General features: G+C 47.1%; 1 protein-coding gene across 6 annotated transcripts in view; it reads right to left on the bottom strand.

Moving 5' to 3' along the window:
- Npnt (nephronectin) overlaps window positions 1–16,205 on the bottom strand; it is a 64,400-nt gene extending 48,195 nt beyond the window's left edge. For 3 of the 6 annotated variants that reach the window (XM_063260598.1, XM_063260600.1, XM_063260597.1), the window contains exons 1-3: window positions 15,805–15,959; window positions 14,402–14,502; window positions 275–325 (exon numbers count right to left, since the gene is read on the bottom strand). In XM_063260598.1, the coding sequence (XP_063116668.1) occupies window positions 275–325; window positions 14,402–14,502; window positions 15,805–15,887 (235 nt within the window). In that variant the 5' untranslated portion in view covers window positions 15,888–15,959. Of the gene's footprint in view, window positions 1–274; window positions 326–14,401; window positions 14,503–15,804 lie in introns of all 6 variants that reach the window. The other 3 variants (XM_063260596.1, XM_063260599.1, XM_063260595.1) reach the window with 2 other exon arrangements.
- Between the last annotated feature and the right edge of the window lie 5,433 nt (window positions 16,206–21,638).

Raw genomic sequence — 21,638 nt, 5'->3', positions numbered from 1 at the left:
TTAGGTTTAGAATGCAGGTCAATTCATTAGATTCGTAAAACAGGACAAATTAATTATAGAGCAAAAAGGAAAAGCTAAATGTAATAACTGAATTAAAATTAATTTAGTAGAATTATAAACAGAATGAACATATTGTTAAGGAATAGTTTCCCCAGAAAGAACTCAAAAACATGACTACTGTTTTGTTTATAGCCTTATAAAGTTATTATTTAGAAGTTATGTCCTTCAAGACATAGATTAGCCACAATTATTTCAAGAAATATGATCATCTAACCTGGAAGCTGGCACCTTATCCTGGCTATTCTCTGCCTTAAGACGTAGAAAGCTGCAAAACAAATGTCCAAAAAAAGAAATTCCAGATCTTTTCTCTGTAAGGAGGCTGGACTTGGGTATTTATCAACTTGTTACATTCCCGGAGACTTACACACATTCAACTCTCAGTGCTGCTCTGAAACAAAAAAAAAAAAATCTGGGACATGTTTATAATAGTAATATTATAGTCACCATTTTGTTATTAAAAACATTTTATAACAAAAATATTAAACAATAACTGAAGTTATGCTATTCCTCTATAGTCCAAATTCTGACTAAAATATTTCAGACCTTGTGTGACACTGTTTTCTTCCAATCCAATTTTTCATTTTCAGAATATTAATATTTGGTTCTTAGAGACAGTATCCTTTTATTTAAATGAGTGTTGTACAAACATCTGAAAAAAATTAAAACTTTTGATCAATTAGTAACCAAGGCTGGTAGTTTTTAAATGTAAACATCTTTACTTACCTGTTTCACCAACTCTGGGGAGGAAATGTTAACATATTTTCCTTCCCTTTCACAGCATTTTCTTCTTGCATGGCTGTTTTGGTTGTCAATGGCAATAACTGTAAAAGCTCAGCCATTTCACGTGCAGGGGCATGCACAAGCCACTGAGAAGGAAGGGCAGGGGAGACACTACTGCTAATGGGCGGTTCCCCGCCTCGCATCCTAGAGGTAAGCGAAGAGATGACTTGGATTACTTCCTTTCGATTACTTCCTATGACTTCCCTGTTTAAAGCTACTTTAAAATGAATTTTAAATATATTTGTCTTATTTAAAATTGAAGTCTTCTGCTGGATAACAGGAAAAATTTTTAAGTCAAATTGAACTCAACCGAAGCAATAATTTAACCTCTGATCCAGAATTATTGCTTCATATTCTTAAACAAACACAATACTATTGTGTGCTAGGGTTTTTGCTATTACTGATTAGGTTTACAACAAATTAGTATTTTGTTTTATTGTTTTCAATTTTTAAAGAAGCCACCATTACTTAAAACAGAATAATAAAATATCAAGTATACTCTAAGCAGAAAATAGTCAAAGCATAAATTAAATTCTGGATCACAAATTAAAGAAAGTTATTTATGACTTGGTTATGCATGAGATAGAAAAAATATAAAAGGATACCGTTTCTTCAGTGTTTTTTAATTGCCAATTTTGAATAAAGCAATTTCTCAGAAAAATATTTTAAATTATTAACAACATAAAACAAGTTAGCAAAGAATAGCAAACGTCATTATTTTCTAACTAGCTATATCAGTACCAACCAATGAAACAGTTCTGTATTGTTTATTCCTTCTTATAATATTTTAAAGGTGGGTTACATTTGTCCTACTTAACAAAAACTAACCTGAACATATACAAGTTTAGTGGATCTCATGATATAAATATATGTACTGTACCTGTTTAGACTTCCAGTATAAAATTTTAGCTAAGGTCCCATGTTACAAAATTTATATTTTACAACTATGCAAAACTGAATTTTAAATTAAAGATATGTTAAACTTGGCACAGATTACTCCCAGGAGGTTTCTGTGGTTCACTGCTATTGATGGATGAGAAAATTTTCACAGGCAACCATCACTACTTTTTGTAAAGTTGCCCAAAAAACGTCCTGCATATGCAGTGTGTGGGCATATGTGTGGGCATATGTGTGCACATGTGTGCACACGAGTGTGGTTTAGTTTACTGCGGGGCCTTTAAATGGGACTTGTTAGCAGCACACAATGCAGAGCATCGCTCCAAGTTCTGCTACATCTGTTTCGCCAGTCTGCACAAAGCGGCTCCACAGTAAACATGAGCACACTGCCCACAGAGCCGCCCCGTCCAGCGCCAAGCTCTGCAGCTCCCTCCCCCTGCAGTTCACACGAGGGTGCTGCTGCCTCGCCTGTGAGGGGTCACATCCGTGTCATGCACTCTCTGTAACTAAGCACTCTGATGACTGTATGAAGCTGTAACTCATCCAAGCCAGAGAAATTAAACTGATCAGAGAGTCTCTGTCCCTGCCTGCTGAACACAGGTCTACAGATTTGGAGATAATCCTCAACTTCAGACAAGGTTAAAGGGAAAAATGAGAAGAAACCTTAAGGGGCCCTAGTGAACCTTGGCTTAGCCAACAGGACACCTGGGTGCAAGTGCATTGTTCAGTTTACTGTGATGGGCTAGACAAGCCCCAAAAGTTAGGCCGAGCAAAATCTCTGCAAAGGAAATAAACGCCGTGGCTGGAGATGGCTACTGCAGGGACCACAGACTCCGCTGGGGGCACAGAGCCTCTCAGGCCAGCAGCACTGGGCACACTGGCACCTCCCCACATGTGACAATGCTGGGGACATGCAGAAAAGGGGAAGGCCACCCTGCCACTCCCACTCCCACTCCCCTCCCTGGTCACTGGGTAGAGACAAGCAGTGACACTCCAGAGTTCTCCTTCCCTGTCCTTACGGTTGGCGGTGTTTGTGGCTGGCATGCGACTGATACTCTATTCACAGATGACTCCCACTCGGTGCCCCTGTGACACCAGCATCAGGATGGCAACCCCAGGAACATGGTGCTAATTAAGTCAGGGCCTGAATGACCTCAACAGGCAGTGCCCTACTTCACACATATATGAAAGATACAAGGAATCCACTGGACCTAAGTGTGACATTAAAAAGCATTGAGCAATTCTACACATTTCTTTGTAATTCTGTTCTTCACCAAAAGTAAGTATTTCAAAAACTGCTTCTCCTCTTCTTAACGAACTCTTGGGATGTCACAGTCTTAGCCATTCACCAACAGCAAGACACAATAACTAGCATTTTAATTCATCAGTGAGTTCAAAACAACCCAAACTGGGTAGCATAGCACATGCCTGTAATCTCAACTACACAAGAGGCTGAGACAGAAGGATTGCAAGTTCAAAGGCCAGCCCAGGAAACTCGGGCAAGAGCTTATCTCAAATCAACGAAACAAAGCACCAAACCTCAATCTAAGGGATAAGGGACCTCAGAAACACTATCATCTTTGTGAAATATCCTAAAAACATAATCATATGACCTCGGAACAATTTATCCAGTAGAAACTATTAACATTATAAGCATACATGGTATAAAATCAACTCTCAATACTCATATAGAATAAATAAATGGAATCACACGAGTTGTAATTTGTGCTTCTCCATGAATGACCAATGACTCTGCCACCGGCTGACATGCACATGTTCGGCAGATCGTTACTGAGCTCCTATGAAATCTGAGCACTGCCAAAGGCTTTAGAAAAATATGCAGAGTGTTGTGAAGCTTCTATCTGGAAAGTCTACCCATGAAGTTAGTTTCTGCAAATTAAGCAGCACATACTTTTGACCATTTAGGGAGCTTCCACTAAAATTGAATTTGAGAACTCTGATTTATGAAAATAAGGGTAGAGGTCTTGAAAATAATACACAAATTTGGCATAGTATATATAAATGTAGGAATTCCTCATTGTTTCTTCCTTTTATGTATCTTAGCACAAATTTAAACAGCGATGATATGTTTCCTAGAATTTTATCTATGAAAGCAACATCACCTATGTGATTTGCTGTTGCTGTACATAATAGGAAAGTCATTTCAATTCTTGGGAATTTATGTTATTAATCTAAAAAAATGACTGAAGAAATATTGACCAAATGAAGCATTTCACTCTAAATTTTAGTTATTTTTTAATTACTGATGTGCAAACAGCACAGCAAATCTTGGGTCCCAAATCCCTATGTTCCTGGAAACCAGTTCTTGCCAAGGTCATCTCCAGACTTTAGTGAATGAGGGTTCAGAAAAGGAGGGCTCCTAATCAGAGTTGGGGAAAAAGTTGTTTTCCAAGTCAAATATCATATTCGAAGGCTGAGAAATCATTTTGATTATTCATATATTTTTCTTTCCATCAAAATGAAGAATAACAAGTTGATTTAGCTGTTTTACCAGGTTAAATTAAAACTAAAACTCCTCACAGAATCAATAAAATAGTATGGAAAAGACAAACAGCTGTCTGTCAATATTTACCAGATGTCATGATACTTTATCAGACCCTCTGTGGGCGATCTCACCACGCTCCTTTACACTGGCTTTATTAGGAATTTCACTAGGAATTCTATTGTGACCAAACTAAGACTCCTTAATTATAGAGAAATAGAAATAATTAGAACTAGAAATAATTCAGTGATGAAACGATAAAAATTTTTAAAGTTTCAGTTTATTAAAACAGAATTTCCTTATATATGGTATTACTTTGCTGAACACGGTACCCTATAACACACCAAGTTTTAGTGAGTAGGTAGGTGTATCTGGTTTCTCACGTACCCGGACGAGGTCCGAGAAGTACTGACCCAGGCAAGAGTCCCATTAGAGCCACTCACATCTGCTGTGATGCAGTCCACAGCGGACATCACCGAGGCTTTTTCACAGTAAGTTATTCAGGCTGTATCTTGGAGGACAGGACTGGCCATTCGTGTGCTCCGAGAATCCACGGACGATGTGGGCTGTGGCCGTGCTAACGCCTCAGCTCCTCTACAGGTTGCTCCAGGGTGCGATTCGGACAGGTCAGCGTCCGGTCCATGTGAGCGTCTCGGGACACAGGGCCCTCACTGGACCCATGCTTGCCATCTTTTTGTTATTTTATCATCACTTGGAGGTCTTGTGGGGTCTCCTTGTTTCTCCTGGGGCATGTGTGCACCAAGACCTCAGGCCCCCCTGGCCCTGGGCCCCTGGAACTGTGGGAGACGTAGCTCTTCCTTGGCCCCCTGTAAAGAACCCTTCAGCTTGGGTACTGGATGGAGACGAGCAGAATACCCCAGGCTCTGCTGTGAGTCTGCTCCGGCTCAGCAGCTGATATGACGCCCCCTCCCTAAGATGTTCTCGTCCCCATCCTCCAAGACGTAGCATGAAAATGAATAGGTGCAGAGCAAACTGGTGATAAGCTTGTATACTGAAACCCAATGAGTACAAAATTGGCATTTAAAAAAATCTCCCACTGATTGCTTTGCAGAGTCGCTCATACTGAAGCCACCGAGCTCTGTCAGCTGCTACCTGACCTTCTAAATACACAGACCTAAAACAAAAGAAATAAAGAAGACTGGCCTTTATTAAACAGGGCAGCAATGCTTAGGATGGCGGTCAGTGACCCAAGGGGGCACAGTCTGTCTCACCCTGCACTGTCCCCTGAAGCCCCACACAGGTTAGTGTCACTGCAAGATATGCGAGTGGGTCACCGAGCCATTGGAAAGCTGAGGACATGGTGACTAGGGTGCACCCACAGCATAGCGTACTGTGGACGTGCTTCCTGGGACCTGGGCTTTTAGGGTCCTACAGAGGATGATCCTCCATAAAAGTGCTTTTCCAAACCCACCAACACCGTCGTTCACCGGCTCTGCAGCACCACACAGAAGTCCGTGCTCAGAACCACACACGCGGCAAAGCCACACTGTGCCTGTGCCTGCGGAGTACCTGGTTTGCCTTTTCCCCAGCTACAAAGAGCAGCAATTACACTTCTCTTTTCCCTTGGGTGACAGGAAGCTGAGCGCCACACTGAAAGACGCGCAGTTTCCTAGGCTTACACATCTGCATTTCAATAATCCTCCCCCTAACATCTTTTATCTCTCCCTCTCGTCCTTGTTCGTCATATTTTCCTGTCTTATAGCACGGATTCCTGGACGCTATTTCACACCTTTCCCAAACAAGATAAAGCATAAACAAACCGACATAGAGAAGGCAACTGTGTTTAATCTCTTAAAACATCTTCTACAGAATCAAAGTGGACAGTGCCTGAACAGAAGGTCTCTGCTCTACAATGCTGGCTATGATCCATTCTCCTTTGATTTATATAAAATGTCACAAATATAGGAAAATGTGTGATGATAAAATGAAAGCTTTTCAACTATTGTACTAATATAGAAATGTGATACACACCTAAACTCTCCCCAACTCTAACTGTATACGATAATGATAGATGCACAGGTAGTCCCTGTAGCACACAGTTTTTGTAAACGCTCAATATTGAAAATGTAATGTACCTAAGTAGGGGATTATTATGATTCACTGGCCAGGCATGGTGCCACACATCTGTAATCCCAGCCCTTGAGAGGCTGAGGCAGGAAGATCACTGATATCCAGGACCAACCTGGGCTGGATAGCGAATCAAGGCCAGTCTGAACTACGTAGCAAGACCCCGTCTCACAAAACAAAACCAAATAGCACACTGCGTGGCTATTTAAAAGAATCAGGGTTCTGTGAACTGGCAAGGACTAGTCTTTATATGAAAAAAGCAAAATAAAGAATGGTTTTTACTTTGTGCTACTGCTTTATGGAAAAGGAAAACGTTGGAGTATTTAGAAGTCTCCACAAAGATGAACAGGAAATGTACTGGGCTGCTGGGGCGGGCACGAGAGTCCGGACAACGGAAAGCCAGAAGTGTTAACCTTTGCTGCCCCCTCTCCTCTCCCTCGCCTTTAAGTTTTTACTTCATTGTGCACTTCTTTAAAAATTTGAGCTAAATACATCACTGTGATAAAGGTTAGACTAGTGGATAGACAGTATAAATCCCTACACCTCTGACGTCACTTTTTGGTTCTTTTTGAAATCACAAATTGAACTCAGGACCTTGTGCTTGCCAGGCAGCTGCTGGCTCTGAAGTGAGCTTCTGTACGCCCGGGCCCTGAAGTCACTTTTCCAAAGAAATGTCACAATTCTTCCTGACAGGGCATTTTTTTACAACGAGTATTCCCCAAAATGGTATCAAGATCTCGGAATCCTATCTGCTCCTCCCTAAATAGATCATGGACCAGGAAAACAGCACACCCCCCACACAGTGGGCTATACACTCTGGCTGAAGCATCACGAAGTCATGAAGGATCCACAAATGAATTCCTAAGAGAGCATGTGAATCTTATAAGTAAAAAGAAATCTACATCCATATAATGTAGGGGACTGATACGGAGAAAAGTCGGGGAGGCCTGACAAATGCACACATCTCGGCCCAACCCCCTGGTCTGAGCAAAACATTAAAAATGAGGACAGACATGCAGAGGCCAGAGCAGTGATCAGAGCACCCTGAATCGAGCAACAGCTGAGACCCGGGATATGCATGGGGTTACCGGAGCCTCACATCAACACCACCACCCCAGCGCACCCATTAACCTACTTTCTCCCAAGTGAAGAAATCATCGGCCACTGATTAGAGCAACAAACACATACATGCAGCCCGGGACCTCATATAGAAATGCACCCTGCGGAAATACCAGAACATATGCAAAATGATGTAGTCAACATTATGTCTGTGGTTATTTTAGAACTGCTCCTGTTAGCGAGAGATTACAACCAGCATAAAGGTCCATCGATGGAATACTGGTTAAGCTGTGGTATGCAATGGAATACTATAAACCTCTTAAAAAGCCAGGAGGCTTTTCAAGTTCAAATGAAAAACAATCACCATGAACTGTTAAGAAAAATAAATAAGGCACAGGACAGTGTACATAGCATCTTTCCTCTGTATAAAATGAGTAGGTAACTGGGGGCTGTATAGGAATTTACCATTAAGTATGCAAAGTATTTTTTTAAACCAAAATAATCCCAAAGATATGCATTTGTCTATCTCTCTGGGAGGGGTACTAGCGACAGTGAATATATTTGCTCTTACAAAGCAAATTAATACTTTAGAAAGAGTGATGGGAAAAATGTTAAAACCTGCACAAAATCATTGCAAAAGAACAACAGTGCCTGTACTCAGTGGAGAGGCAGGGGCAGGGGTCAGCTCTCAGAGCCCTCTGCCCAGGGCTGCATCGCCCCAAAGGACATCCTTCCATGTGTGGACCATCTTCCTCCGCTCACCGCAGGACACTACATGGCGTCCCCCACTGTCACTCTCTGTCCCCTGCAGGACACAGCCCATTCCACCGACCCAAAAGGCAGTGAACTCAAAGCCCACAGACAGACAGCACTGAGCACCGGGTTTTCTAAGGACAGGGCGGGTGAGGAAGCACAGCTATGTTTTGGGATTCCATCAGCAAGTTTCGGAGCAGCAGCACAGTCCCTGGACTACAGGGGCCTGCTCAGTCCCAGCAAGCACTGGCTGCTCCCCTCCGGGCAGCAGCTGTGTGACCCGACCCAGCAGCAGGACTAGCGCACTGGGGACAGCCTCTGTTTCCTCGGCCCAGCTGCCTGCTAGAGAAAAGGGCTGGGTTTCTAATGCAAGGGAGTAAGGCCAAGAAGCTGGCTTTAGGAGACTGCAGGAAATGTCAGATCTTAATACGATCGTGATAAAGGGCAGTTCTAATCAGGGGGAAAGAATGGGACGGCACAAAGTAATTCCTGTGAAACCTGACTTTGAAGGCCACACCTACTCCAAAATTACCTGTTTGAAAAGGTCAAGCCTCTTCAACAGGGCTTCTCTCCTGGAATCCGCATTCCGAGACCACTCGAAGTCACGCAGTGTACACGGTGTTCTTAAACAACCTTTCCCGGCAAGCACGGCTGGGTGATCTCCATCAGCAGAAGGGTTTGGAGACTCCGGTGTGGGGCCTCAAGTAACTGTAAGATTCTCCGCTACCTTGCTCTTATCCTATCTCAGCAAAACAGAACGAAAGCAACCCGAAGAACGAAAACCAGACTCTATTCTGATCCTAGAGGAGGCAGCTACCAATCTCGGGACGGGAGAAAGCTTGAGTCCATAAACGGGGCACAGGTCCAGCCAGCAGGCTGTGGTGACTCCGAAAGCACCTGCCCCGTGGGACCCCCAGCCACTCGTGGGGGACACAGCTGTACACAAATAAGATGATGCTTTATGTTCTAAAATACGAACTCATGTTTTACAGAAACTACCACAGCTGTTACCGCGAGGCACTGTCCCAGCACCGTGGCTGTGGGAGGCACCACCTGGGCCTGAAAGCCGAGTTCTCATTTAGTGTGTGGGAGCGAGGTCAGTGGCCCAGCACTGGCCAACTGCGTGTACAGCCTGGCCCCTCCCAGCACCCCATTCCTGGACACTCAAAAACTCAAAGATATAATCTATGTAATTCTGTGACTCAGGACAGGAAGTCACTGCTAACAAAATTAATGATCACAATCCTTTCATAAGACTTTTTCTGAAGCCTGACACAAGAAATTAAATGTGAAATTGAAATATCTCACCCAAAATTCTCTGTGAAACCAATATCCTTGTCATTTGAGATACAGATTATATAATTTGCTTATCACTCTTTCCAATTCACAATTAGCCAGAAATATACACTATCCAACTATGATTATTTGACCACTGCAAAAGCTTTGAAATAAAGTATTATTTCACAACCCCCTATATTTCGCTAATCTGTAAGTTTTCCTAAAGCTGATAAGAAGTGATCTCGCACTTTACCTGGCATTTGTAAAGCTGCAACCTTTATTAATGGTTAAGAAAGCCTGAGGGAACTGGGAGTCAGAGCTGCAAAAGCAAAGTCAGTCTACAGGCGTGCGCTCCCTTCTCAAATCTCTGGCAGAAACACAAGATATCGACATTTTTCCTGATCTGAAGGATAAGTGACTCAAAAACTCCCTAATTCACAGCATTTGCGGAGACCACAAACTCTCCACTGACAGCCAGAAACTCCAAGTCGAAAGCCTTGCTGAAACCTGGAACTACTTACATTCTGAGGTTTTCCTCACTGCCCTAGGAAGTGTTTTCAGTGGATCCAGTCAAATCTCCAAGTGCACAGAAAGACAACCAGACAGGAAGACATGGGGAGTCAGGACCCCATCCTACAGTTGCCTCGCTCCATTCGAGAAGCTCCCACAGGGAGCCTGGGGCTGTAACATCGGAATCCTGCCGGAATCCTGCCTGTAAGGGAAGCTAAGATGTTAGTTAGCTAATAAAACGCAAAAGCCAGGACATGGCCTCGGATGGTGTAAATTATCTAGTGCATTTAGCTAAGGATTATTCCCATACACAGCTTTTGAAGTAGAATATACACATCCAAGAAATCCCTGTTACAGAAGTCTCCCCTTGGAGAAGGAGGAGGAGGAAACTAGTTATTACAATAAAATGAAATGTGCTACCATGATAACGGGCAAGTTAAGGAGCAGAAATTTATGAAAGCAAAGACCCAAAATACGCTGAGAATCTGTGAAGCAAGGCGCCCTGTGCTGTGCACACGTGACCCTCAGGCGTGGGCACAAGGAAACTGCCCTGGACCCGAAGGAGCCGGGTGGTGCAAGTTAGTACAACCACGGGGGAAATCAGTGTGGAGACTCCTCAAAAGTAAAAATAGAAACTCATTCAACCAGGTGATTGCCCTTCCCACGGAGTTAGACATTGTTTCCTATTACTGTGATCCATCTATCTGTGTGTACAGTCATAATAGCTCTTGGATGCAGCCCCTATGTCCATCAGCGGAGATGAGTGGATAAAAAACATGGTATTATATAAAAATGGAGTACTAGCCTGTCATAAAAAGGGAAACTTCAGTCATCTGCAGAAAATCTATGAAACCTAAGACCACAATGCTAAGTGAAATAAATCAGACATGTAAGCTTAAATATAATGTAGTTTCTCTTAAATGAGGAACCCACAGTCTAAGTAAACTAAAGAGCAAAGTGAAAGACAGACAATAGGATGCAGGGAGATGGGGCCTTACAAGAGATAGAGGAAGGGGGCGTGGAGGGGGGAAGGGAAGGGAAAAGCACACGTGTTAAATGGGTGACCCACTCCCCGCGTAGAATATGATCATTAGGTACCACAAACACGCACTAATGAAAATTAAAATTAAATGGGGCTGGGGATTTAGCTCAGCGGCATAAGCACCTGCCTTGCAAGCAGGCAGTCGTGAGTTTGATCCCAGGTACCGATAAAAACGAAAAAAACAAAAAAAAAAAAGAAAATTAAAATTAAAAAGCAAAGTCATGTTGATATTCAACAAAAGTAAAGCCCGAGACAATTAGAAAAGTGACTTTTGGATTTTCTATATCCAAGAGATCAATTTATGAGTCAAGGTCAGAGAACAAAGAATGAAAGCAGGAAAGAAGTCGAGGCCATGACCCCAAGGACCTGGGCCGACACGAGGCACCTATTCCGGACCTGGCTGTGTGTTCTGAGCCGGGCAGTAAGGCCAGGACAGCGTGCAGAGCCCGGCAGACAGGACACGGGGTTGGGTGCTGGGCCCTTGTGGGCACCTGGCATCTGTCCTTCCTTACCCCAGGAGAAAGGTGGGCCCCCCCCCACCGCCACCTTGGATGTGGCTTGGTGGTTAGTCACAGGAGCAGAGACAGCAGCTAGGCTTGCCACGTGCATCCACGCGGAGAAAGCGGGCAGCGGGCACAGTGGACTCAGCCCTGAGTTTTACCAGCAGACATCAACAGATAAACCTCCAAAGGGTGCTGGTGTGGAGTGTCAGATCCAACAAGCCACACAACAGAGTCACCTGGGGACAGGCACCTTCTAAAGACAGACTGGCAGGTACCGCACTTTGCTGAGCTGTTCTGCAGGAAAATTCCAGCATGAGTCACCCCGCAGGGAAGTGTATGGGGCTCCCTGGATCAGACAGGAACTGCTACTTCGGAAGAGAACGCTCTGACTGTCAGGGCCCAGACAGGACAGCCAGAGCGATGCTTCCCATGGAACTGACTGGCTGCTGCTGGGAATTCGATAGGTAATCCACTGCTGTGCTTAGATGCCACACAATTGCTGGGTACTTTCCTAAAACATACTTCTTGAGAGGCTTATTCATTTCATAAAACCTCTCTGAAAACAGTCGACAACCTCTGGTAATATTCCATTCATCCCACAGGCTAACCTCTGACCCCACATTCCTCTACCTGTTTATAGCAAAACAAAGACTGGCAGAACTCTGAACCCACCACAGACAAGTGGATCAGCTAAGACTCTGGAAAAATAAGGCACGCTCACAAACACGTCTGTCTTTTCAAGTCACATTTACAACCTTGCCATCCTCAGCGTTAATGGTAAAGAATCAACGAGCCCCTGCTTAACTTACAGGAGTCCTATTTTAATAAAACACACTGAACTTTGGAACCACTGTTAAATTTGGCAGTATCACGGCTCAGGAATGGAGTGTGACGACACAGACACCCTTCCTCCGAGGCCAGCTCTGGAGCGCCATTCTCTTCCATTCCTTTCAGTTTCCTAAATCCACACACAGCACTGATTCGGTGTCCAGAACGGTGATGTGTGCAAAATCATTTTATAATGCAACCAGTTCAATAGTTAGCTCAGGCCACGCTGGAGTCTTCTCAGGCCACCGCGGTATAACAAGAGGGAAGAGACCAACACAAGCAGGTACTATATTTGCCGGTTTCACCTTCTTTTAGAAACAAAATGAAAGTGGAAACACACTAGAAGTGTCCTGGGACTGTTAGGGGAGCTCTGGGAAAGTGAAACACAGGAAATCTCTTGAATGATAAAACTCCATAACATCTTTGTAACTTTCTCTGCATAAATTCAAATTCAGAATTGCGTAGCAAGTGCCTCCTAGGGAAGAGTTCTCCGCGTGGTACAGAAAGCCAGAGCAGCCCCTAAAGGTGCTACCTGGGGAATTTCACAGTCAGAGCCCCCTCCCGGCCCCAGGGAGTGTTTCCCTTGGACTCCTCTCGCTGCATCTGGCAGGAAGCCTGTGCACCCCAACCTCTACTTAGAAGGGCAGGCGCCCCTGCTGCTGCCCTGGGCTTTCTGCCAATGCAGCCCGGTCCTGGGTGTGGCCAGGCGCCCGCAGGACCCCAGAACACTTCAACATCTGATTATGGCAGCCAAGGAGGAGGACGCTTTCTCAACTTCTGAGACGCCCCGCCCGCTCTTCATGTGGGGGGGCGTGTGGAAGGAGGGGGCCAAGGCAAGGGTACTGTCAGTCATTACAGCCACTGGTCCCTCAGATTCCGCACCCGCTGGCCTCCAGCTGTGCAGACACTCCCGGGGCTCTGCGTTAGTTGGCAGAAGACTAATTTCCGCTGGTTACTGTCCCCCTTTTGTATCATCCTCTAAAACCCTACTGAGCAGACCAGGCAGTGGGGATACAGCATCCCTGTCCATTCTCTCCATTACTAGAAACCAAAGTGACCACGTCCCATCAAAGAATCGGTGGCTGGGCAGGGCAGGGGCCTAGCTGGAGGCCTGTGCACAGCAGGTAGACAGCATGGGACCCCGTCACCTCACCGTAGTCTGGTCCTAACCTGCCAGACACCAGCCTGTGTGTGCAACCAGAGCCATCCTGTGGCTGTCACCACCCACCGTCACAAAGGTGAGGCTGAATCTCAAAATCCAAGGTTAACTTTCCCAGCCTCAGTTTACCCAGAAGCCGTCTCTGCAGCAAGCTCCTCCCCTGCCAGCCCAGCACCAACCCGGACTCCTTCCCCTGGTCCCCTTAGCTGCTTCCTTCTTAGGGATGAAGAGACTTCTGGGCCCCTGAATCTCTCCGCCTATGCCCTCAACTCTCTGAAGATACCTTAGATATTAATTTGATCATTTGCTGTCTATGGGAGGAGGCAAGGGCTAGGGTAAAAATTTGAGATCCAGGTAAAATTTGGAACAGCTCTGATATTTCACCACTGTAATGTTCATTCTGAATGTGAACAAACAGAAGCTACTCTTCTGGATCCATGCTTATTAATTAAATGAGTCTGATGTTTCTAAAACCTACAGATGATGTTTTCCAAAGCTCTCTTCTGACTACACCAGGTGGCCCAATAAGAATGCTGTCTATGTCATCTCTTTAAAAAAAAATAAATTATAAATGGGCTACTCTAAACCACAGCAAAGGTGGGGATTTCAGGAGCACACTAAGGTTCCAAATGTGTTTCACATAAATAGCGGCTAGACAACTTATCTTACTCCATCTCAGGGCCTGGAGCACAGAAAAAGGTGAGCTGGCTGGAAACACAGGAGCCGGAGTCTCGGGAACTGACCCTGGGGCTCTCGGCAAGGGACAGAGCTGGCATTTAAACGAGGGCAGTTCAGGTGAGCCAGGGACCCTGAGCACCTGCCTCAGACATATCCGCACACCAAGCCCTGCTAGGTGACAATGAGGCTGACACATAACGTGGGACACTGTGGCCAGGAGAAGCCCCCTCCCAGGACCCGGGGGTCCGCAGGCAGATACTCACGTTGACACTGTCCCCAGGAGCGTCGAGCCCAGCCCCAGCAGCAATCAATCCTCCCACCATAGCGACAGAGCCCGATCGAGGACGCCAGATGCCTGGGCCACCTGCCACACACACAAACAACAACATAAATAAACACAGACCCTGGCCACGGGAAACGGTTTTAAAGGGCATCAAACCACACCCAACAATCTGCGACAACTCTTTCATGCTTATAGAAAAATGGCTAGACACTCACTGAAATAGTTCTATGATCTAATGTCAGATCTCAGACACCCAGTGTGCTCATGCAAGTGCACACATGTACACACATATACATAAACACACACCCAGCAAACAATAGCAGGGAAGAAAATAAGAGCCTTTCCTAACTAGAATAGCAGCAGCTAAAACCAAGAATCCACAAGCCCGCCATTCACAGGGCGGCTTCTGAGACTCACATGAAACAGATTCCTCAGACTCACACCTGTTACTGGGGGGAGTGAAAACCAGTTCTGACTGATCCATCATAAACTGAAAAGTATCAAGTAATAAAAGACATGTCAAAGCAGAAGGAATTCTTTCCTCACAGCAAAGGCAGATGGGAAGGAATAGAAAGAGAAGGGGTTCCTCAGAACCAGAGGAACAGTGAGAAAACACTGAAAAAAAGAAAGGAAAAGGAAAGGGAGAAAGCAGGTACTAGAAAAAGACATCTAGATAAAACCAGAGAACTTGCAGTGTAGCAGACCGCTCCCCTGGGCTGCAGTCTGCCTGCACCAACAAATCAGTATGATGCCTGATTTTCCTCCTTAACGTGAACATGCCTAAGGCAAGCAGCGAGTTCAGGATAGACACCCCGCTTTGACCTGTCAGCTGCAAAACTGTGTCCCTGGAATTCACACCTAAGCGCCTTTTCCTCTATGAAAGATCATCTTTCTAAAGCTCCATTAAAATCACAACCCTATCTCGTTATAAATGCGCGTGCAAGAAATGCAAACACAGCCAAGCTGGAGAGAAACTGCTTCTGAAACCTCAGTTCAGTTCGGAGGCCAGGCCCCCGGCCGCCACCCCTTTCCTTCAACTTCCCGCTCCACCTGCCGCCTCCAGCCTGGCCCAAGGCCCCCGGAGCCCCAGCTCCCGCCCTCGCCGGGGGCCCAGCCGCGCGGCTTCCCGGGCACAGGAGCGCGGTGGACCAGCGGGGCGGCGTCCGGGGCTGGACGTGCGGGACGCGGTGCGGGGAGCCGGGGGCCGGCGGACCTGTCACGGCGGCCGGGCCTGCAGCGGGGCGGGCGCGCACCGACCCACGCGCAGTCCGAGCGGGGCGCGCGGTCCCCGACCCCGAGGGCGCCCGGGTCACCGGGAGGGGTCGCCGCGGCAGGCGCCGGTCGGGCCAGCGCCCCCTCCGGCCGGCTCCGCGCCCCGCTCACCTCCCGTCGAAGTCGGCGGCCGCCCGCAGGGCCAGCGCGGCGGAGAGCGCGAGCGCCAGGGCGAGCGCGGGGGACGGCGGCATGCTGCGGCGGGCGGCGGCGGCTCTGCCCGGGCCGGCGCGCTCCTCTGCGCTCCGCGGCGCCCCGCTCGCGCCGGGGGCGGTGCCGCCCGGGAGGGCGGGACGGGGCGGGGCCGGGCACCTGGGCGGGCGGACGGGACTGGACGGGGTGGCGCGGAGAGGGGAACCCCGCGGCGGGGCCGGGGCCCGGGGGCGCAGGCGCAGGCGGGGACCGTGCTTCTCCCGCGGAGCCCGTTGCCCCCGGCGCACCCGAGTTCTCGCATACGTTTCGCGACCGACCCGAAGGCTGCTGGGCTCGGGTGCCATCAGCAGAACCGCTCAGACCTGGGCCGTGTGCGCCCCCAGCTGTGGGTGCGGGGCCCCGAGGGACGCTGTGCCCGCGAGGGGTGGCGGTGCCTGGTCTTTGGGGGTCCTTGGAAACCACCGCAGCAGCACTGCTCTGTGGCCATGAGAAAAGGGCAAGGTCCCCGAATTGTCTGTTAAAACGTGGGCTCTCTGTTCCCCTGGCCTCCCTGCCCTGGGGTCACCGCGCAGCCCGCGCCTGAACCGACCCAGATGTGTGCAGGGTGCACACCTGGCTTCCCTGGGTCTCTGTTCTGAGGCCACAGCCCCAACCACACACTATCTGAGATTGTGCCTGGCGCGGCCCCCGCCCCATCCTACTTAATTTGCTTTCCTACTGCAACTCCTACCTGTGATTTGCTTATCTCCCGTGTGTGTGTCTGTGTGTCTGTGTGTCTGTGTGTCTGTGTGTGTCTGTGGTTCTTTGGGTTAGAACGCAAACTCCACAAGGGCAGGTGTTTCCTCCGGGGCCCAGAACAGTGCCAGGCACACAGGAAGTGCTGATAAACTTTTACTGAGTGAACTTGGTACATTATGCAGCTTTCCCTGTCTCTTAGAGAGTTCTGCAAATTTAAATTGCTGAAGGAAAGTCCTGTAGCAAAGTGACCTTACTATCCTGATCTCTTATTGTGTGTAAAAACAGGAATTTTCGGCAAGAAAAGGAAAAAGAAGTGTTCCAACTTAAGCAACTCTTTGATTTCCAACTTGTTTTCTGTTAGCTAAACACGTTTCTATTTTAATCTCAGGAAGCATCCATGCCAGTTCAGGCTGGGGACGTTATTTTAGGCAAACAGCTTGGTGTCATCCATTTCAGAACCTTCTAATGAAGTCCAAAAATGTAGAAGTCAAAATATTTTTTCTGCAGAAAATCAAATTTTTGTAAGAGTAATGCAGGCCTGGTTCCAGGTCCCACTGGCCACCTCCCGGTTGTTTTCCTTATTTATTGGTTCTGTGCTGGATTCACAAACAAGTGCCGCTGAAGCCCCATGACTGGGGCAGGGCTAAGCCTCGGGTCAAGGAGCAGGACTGAAGGACAGAGGAAGGGTGAGGTTTGCGGGTGGATGAGAACCTGAAGCGGGGTGCACGGCCCCTTCTGTGCTTCTTCCCTCTCTATTTCCTTGGGTCTGGAAAGCCCTTCTCCCAGGAAGCCCTCTCTGACCCGGAGATGGCTGACATTTGCAGGCTGTAATTCTTGTTTGTTTTGTGTTTTGTCTTTTTGAGACAGGGTCTCACTATGCAGTCCAGGCTGGCCTTCAGCTCACTTTGTAGCCCAGGCTGCCTCAAATTCACAGCAATCCCCCTGCCTCAGCCTCCCAAGTGCTGGGATTATAGACGTGCATCACCACTGTGGGCTGGGCTTTCATAGCATCACCTGGCCGGGCAAGAGGAGCTGCTGGCGGCCTGTGCCGTGACTGCCTGTCCACCACCCTGGGCCCGGGGGAGACAGCGTCTAACAGGGCAGCCATGCCTGTGTTGTACCCACGCTGTCTGGCACAAGGCAAAGGCCAGTGAGTAATGAATAGACCGGACTGGATTGATTCCAACTCTTTCTGGAGAATTTTAGCTTCTCCCTTAAGCAGGACCTATTATATGAGTTTCTGTTGAATCACAGAATAAGGAGGCTCCAGGACTCCCAGGACCTAACCGGATATCACACACAGTTATGGCCGCCAGTGATCATTCACAGGTGCCATTTCTCCAAGTGCTGGCGACCAAGCCCAGGTTCTCACGTGTGCTGAGCAAGCTACATCCTCAGCCCCACCATCGCAGCCTTAAAACAGATGAGCAAAAGGAGACCAAATGTCATCCAGTATGACAAAATTTCGGTGAGGGGCCCCGCCATGTGATGCCACCTCATAAGTAGTAACCCCACTTTTCCCGTGCCTCCGCCATGTGATGCCACCTCATAAGTAGTAACCCCACTTTTCCCGTGCACAAATAGCTACCTGTCCTTGGTTATAGGGATGGTACACATAAACGGCAAAATAGAATCAAACCAATCTAACTGCAAACATTTGGAAGTTAGAAGCTCATAATTAGGTTTTTCCCCAACAAATATTCCTCAGGAGCCTACGGTGTATTCACCAGGTCTAGTGCTAGGACAAGCTGGGAACAAGATTAAATTCTGCCCTGAGAGTTTCTATTCTAGTGAGGAGCGAGACAGTGCTATGCAGAGAGCAAGATGTAAAGAGAGGATAAAGGAAGGTTAAGGCAACAGAAATGCCAGGAGGCTGTGACGGGCAGTGGAATGGTTCGTTCACCAGAAAGGGGACCCCTGAGCCAGGGCCTCGTGAGGCGGGGTGGGCGGTGCTCCAGGCAGTGGCAGTGCAAGATGCGTTTTCTCTGTCAAATGTGAAACAACGTCTCACAGTATTGTCAGAGGCACAGATCATCGAGCTGTTGCTCCCTCCACACATGCAGGGTGGTGACAAGGACACACGGTTATGCTTTTGAAAACCCCTTTAAGAGAAAGGAACTCACAGCTGCTGGTTCATGGCAATTTTGACTCCCCATTGAGCAAGAATTCTGGGAAACCCTGCTGGGGCAGGGGAGAAAGCACTGGGACAGCCAGGAGAGTCACCCTGTGTTAGGGTTTATATGCAGATGTCCCCTCCATGACTCATGCCATGAAGGGTGAGGGACTGCAGGAGGCCATGGGGTTCAGGGCTGGCTTGGCCTGGGAGGAAGAGGCAGCTCACTGGGGCCTGACTTGCAAGGGTGAATCTCTCTCCTGGCTCCTCCCTCTTCTCTTGGCTTCCTGGCCACCATGAGTTAAGCAGCCCTCCTCCGCCAGACCCTCTCCTGCCTTAGAGGCGGCCACATAATGACTAAAAATAGGAGTTAAGTTGTGGGTGTCCAGTGTTGGGTCTCAGGAATAGGAAAGTGACCAAATCACCCTGCTTCTCTAGGAGAGTCTCTCCGTAATGTTCCCTGCCATAGCAGCAGTCCCGTTAGAGCACAGCATATGCTCTCTTTCGGGGCCACACAACTCGTGAGTTTTCTCTTGCACAAATATAAAGGCTTGGATATTGCTTCAAGAAACAGAGACAGGCGTTATCCAGTCAGACACAAGGTTTCTGTAGTGACCAAATATCCTTAAAACCTCCTTAAAGCTCAATGGGCTTCTTCCATTCTGAGTTTTCCTGGTCAGTTCCTTATGCAGAAAATCCCAGCCTAAGTCCCTTCTCGTCCTGGCTCCTCGGCTTTATTTCTGTGCTTCCTTGTGTCATGCTTCACCCTTTCATCTCAGTGGAGGCCACTGCGAGACACCCTGAGATCACAGGGTCCTTTGGGAGGAAGCGCCCTTTCTCCGACCCTTGACATGAGGCCCAAGTCCCAGATTTTTGTTAATGTGTGGGACACAAAGGGATCTGTCTTGCTCAACTTTGGCAAGCCTCAACTTTATAAAAATTTTCATCCTCTTCCATTTCTGCTTATGAAGCAAACAGCTCTTCCCTGAGCTCGTTTCTTTCTTGTGATACCTTACTAAAAGCAGGGCACAGCAAAATACACTGACACTGTCACTTTTACAACCCTGTGCCCTGGAAACGGATATACAGTGATGTCTTGCTCTGTTGTCCTATCTTGCATTGCAGCCTGCATGTTGGAAAACACCAGGTTTCCACTGAGATGTCCCTTCTGGGACTTTAACAACATAATGGAAGTTGTGTTCTCATCATGTGGTAGAAGCAAGTGTGTTAGCGGGCAGGCCACTCTGTGTCATGCAGCCATTATGCTCTCAGGCTGAGTGACTGCCACAGAAATTCAGGCTGGCAGCAAGTGTGGAGAGGCTGTTTCCAGGCCAAGATACAGCTCCAATCTCTGCCACTCCCCTGACCTGAAAGGTCATCGCTGTTCACAGCCATCGCCCAGCCCGATGCCCAGCTCCTCTCTGTCCCAGAATTGGGGAGCAGGGAGCACACCTCCACCCACAGACTGACAAGCTGTCTGTAGATGTTCAGACACACAGTTCACATCAGCAGGTCTGGATGTGCCAGAGGAGTTGGGGACTGGAGATATAAATTTGGTTATCACAAATAGTGTGTAGGTCGCTGGGCTTGGAGGATGGGTGACTGTAGGTGTGCACTGGAGAGTGTGGAAGGAAGCAGCGTAAATAAGGGGCCTCGGAGGGGGTCTTCACGATTTAGTCTTGAGCAAAGAGGAGGCCAGGGCATGAGCCAAGAAGCAGGAGATGTAGGGTTTGTGATGGAAATCAACTGGAAGTCTGTTGTCCTGGAAGCCAGGGGTGCGAAGGAAGCCAGGGTGTCACTGGGCATGGGCACCGGTGCCCAGTGCTGCTGAGATGTTAAGGGGGCTGGCAGGTGAGCGGTGACTGTCAGATTCGACAAGGAGGCACTCAGATGATCTTGGACAGTTCCAGAGAATGAGCATGAGAGCCTGCCTGCTCCACTGAGGAGAAAGAGGTGTGGAAAGGCAGATACACGATCCTGTGGGAGTGTTGCCATGAAAGGAGGAACAGAAATGGGGCTGGTGGGAGGAGGGCAGTCCAGAAAGGAAGCTTTTAAAAGGCAGATGCATACGGGGGCTGGGGATTTAGCTCAGCGGCATAAGCGCCTGCCTTGCAAGCAGGCAGTCGTGAGTTCGATCCCTGGTACCGATAAAAAACGAAAAAGACAAAAAAAAAAAAAAAAAAAAAAAAAAAAAAAAAAAGGCAGATGCATAGTCAGAGAGGAGTGGCCCCACAGCACAGAAGGAGCAATTGCAAAACCAAAATACTTGGGTAAGTAAGAAATTAGATTCAGTGTTTAAGTCAAAATAAAAAAACTAGAAATAAGTAAAATTGCAGAATGTCTGGAAAGTGGTGACAAAACCAACATCATCTATGCAAGCACTCTATATGGTTACAATTGCACTCAAAGGAAAATGCATAACCTCTACTCATTAAATAAAAAAGAGTGATAGTTACAAAGTATTTGACACAAAGGTTTAGAAAAAGAATCACAAAGTAAGTAAAGAGTGCAAAAAACGAATCAGTAGCAGTGAAAATATAAATAATGTATTAGGTTAGAGTTCAATGAATTAATGAATTAGCAATAGAATTGGTAAATTCATGTTAGAGTTGATTCTTGAGAGGAAAAATAGTATCACAGTGTCTAAAATATTAGGTTATCTAGCAAGAGAAGTGATTGAGCAAATATCCAAATACAGATATAAAAGATATATATAATTTGTCACTTCCACAAAGGAAAAAATGAAAGTGACGTTAGTATATAAAGTGATAGCTTAACGGAAATAGAAAACCTAACCTAGCCAATTACCCTGAAATATGACAGCTAAGAACTGCCTCTCAATTATTTAAAAAATAGAGAATTCATACTCTTAAAACTCATCTAAAACACATGCACATAGACACTCCACAAACTATTCCCAAAACTGATACCTAAACCTAGG

The sequence above is a fragment of the Cavia porcellus genome, unplaced genomic scaffold (genome assembly GCF_034190915.1).
Source record: "Cavia porcellus strain 051 isolate PalLab524CR breed Dunkin Hartley unplaced genomic scaffold, mCavPor4.1 scaffold_14, whole genome shotgun sequence".
NCBI lineage: Eukaryota > Metazoa > Chordata > Mammalia > Rodentia > Caviidae > Cavia > Cavia porcellus.
Note: the sequence above shows the minus strand (reverse complement) of the source record. Positions and strands in the feature narration are given on the sequence as shown.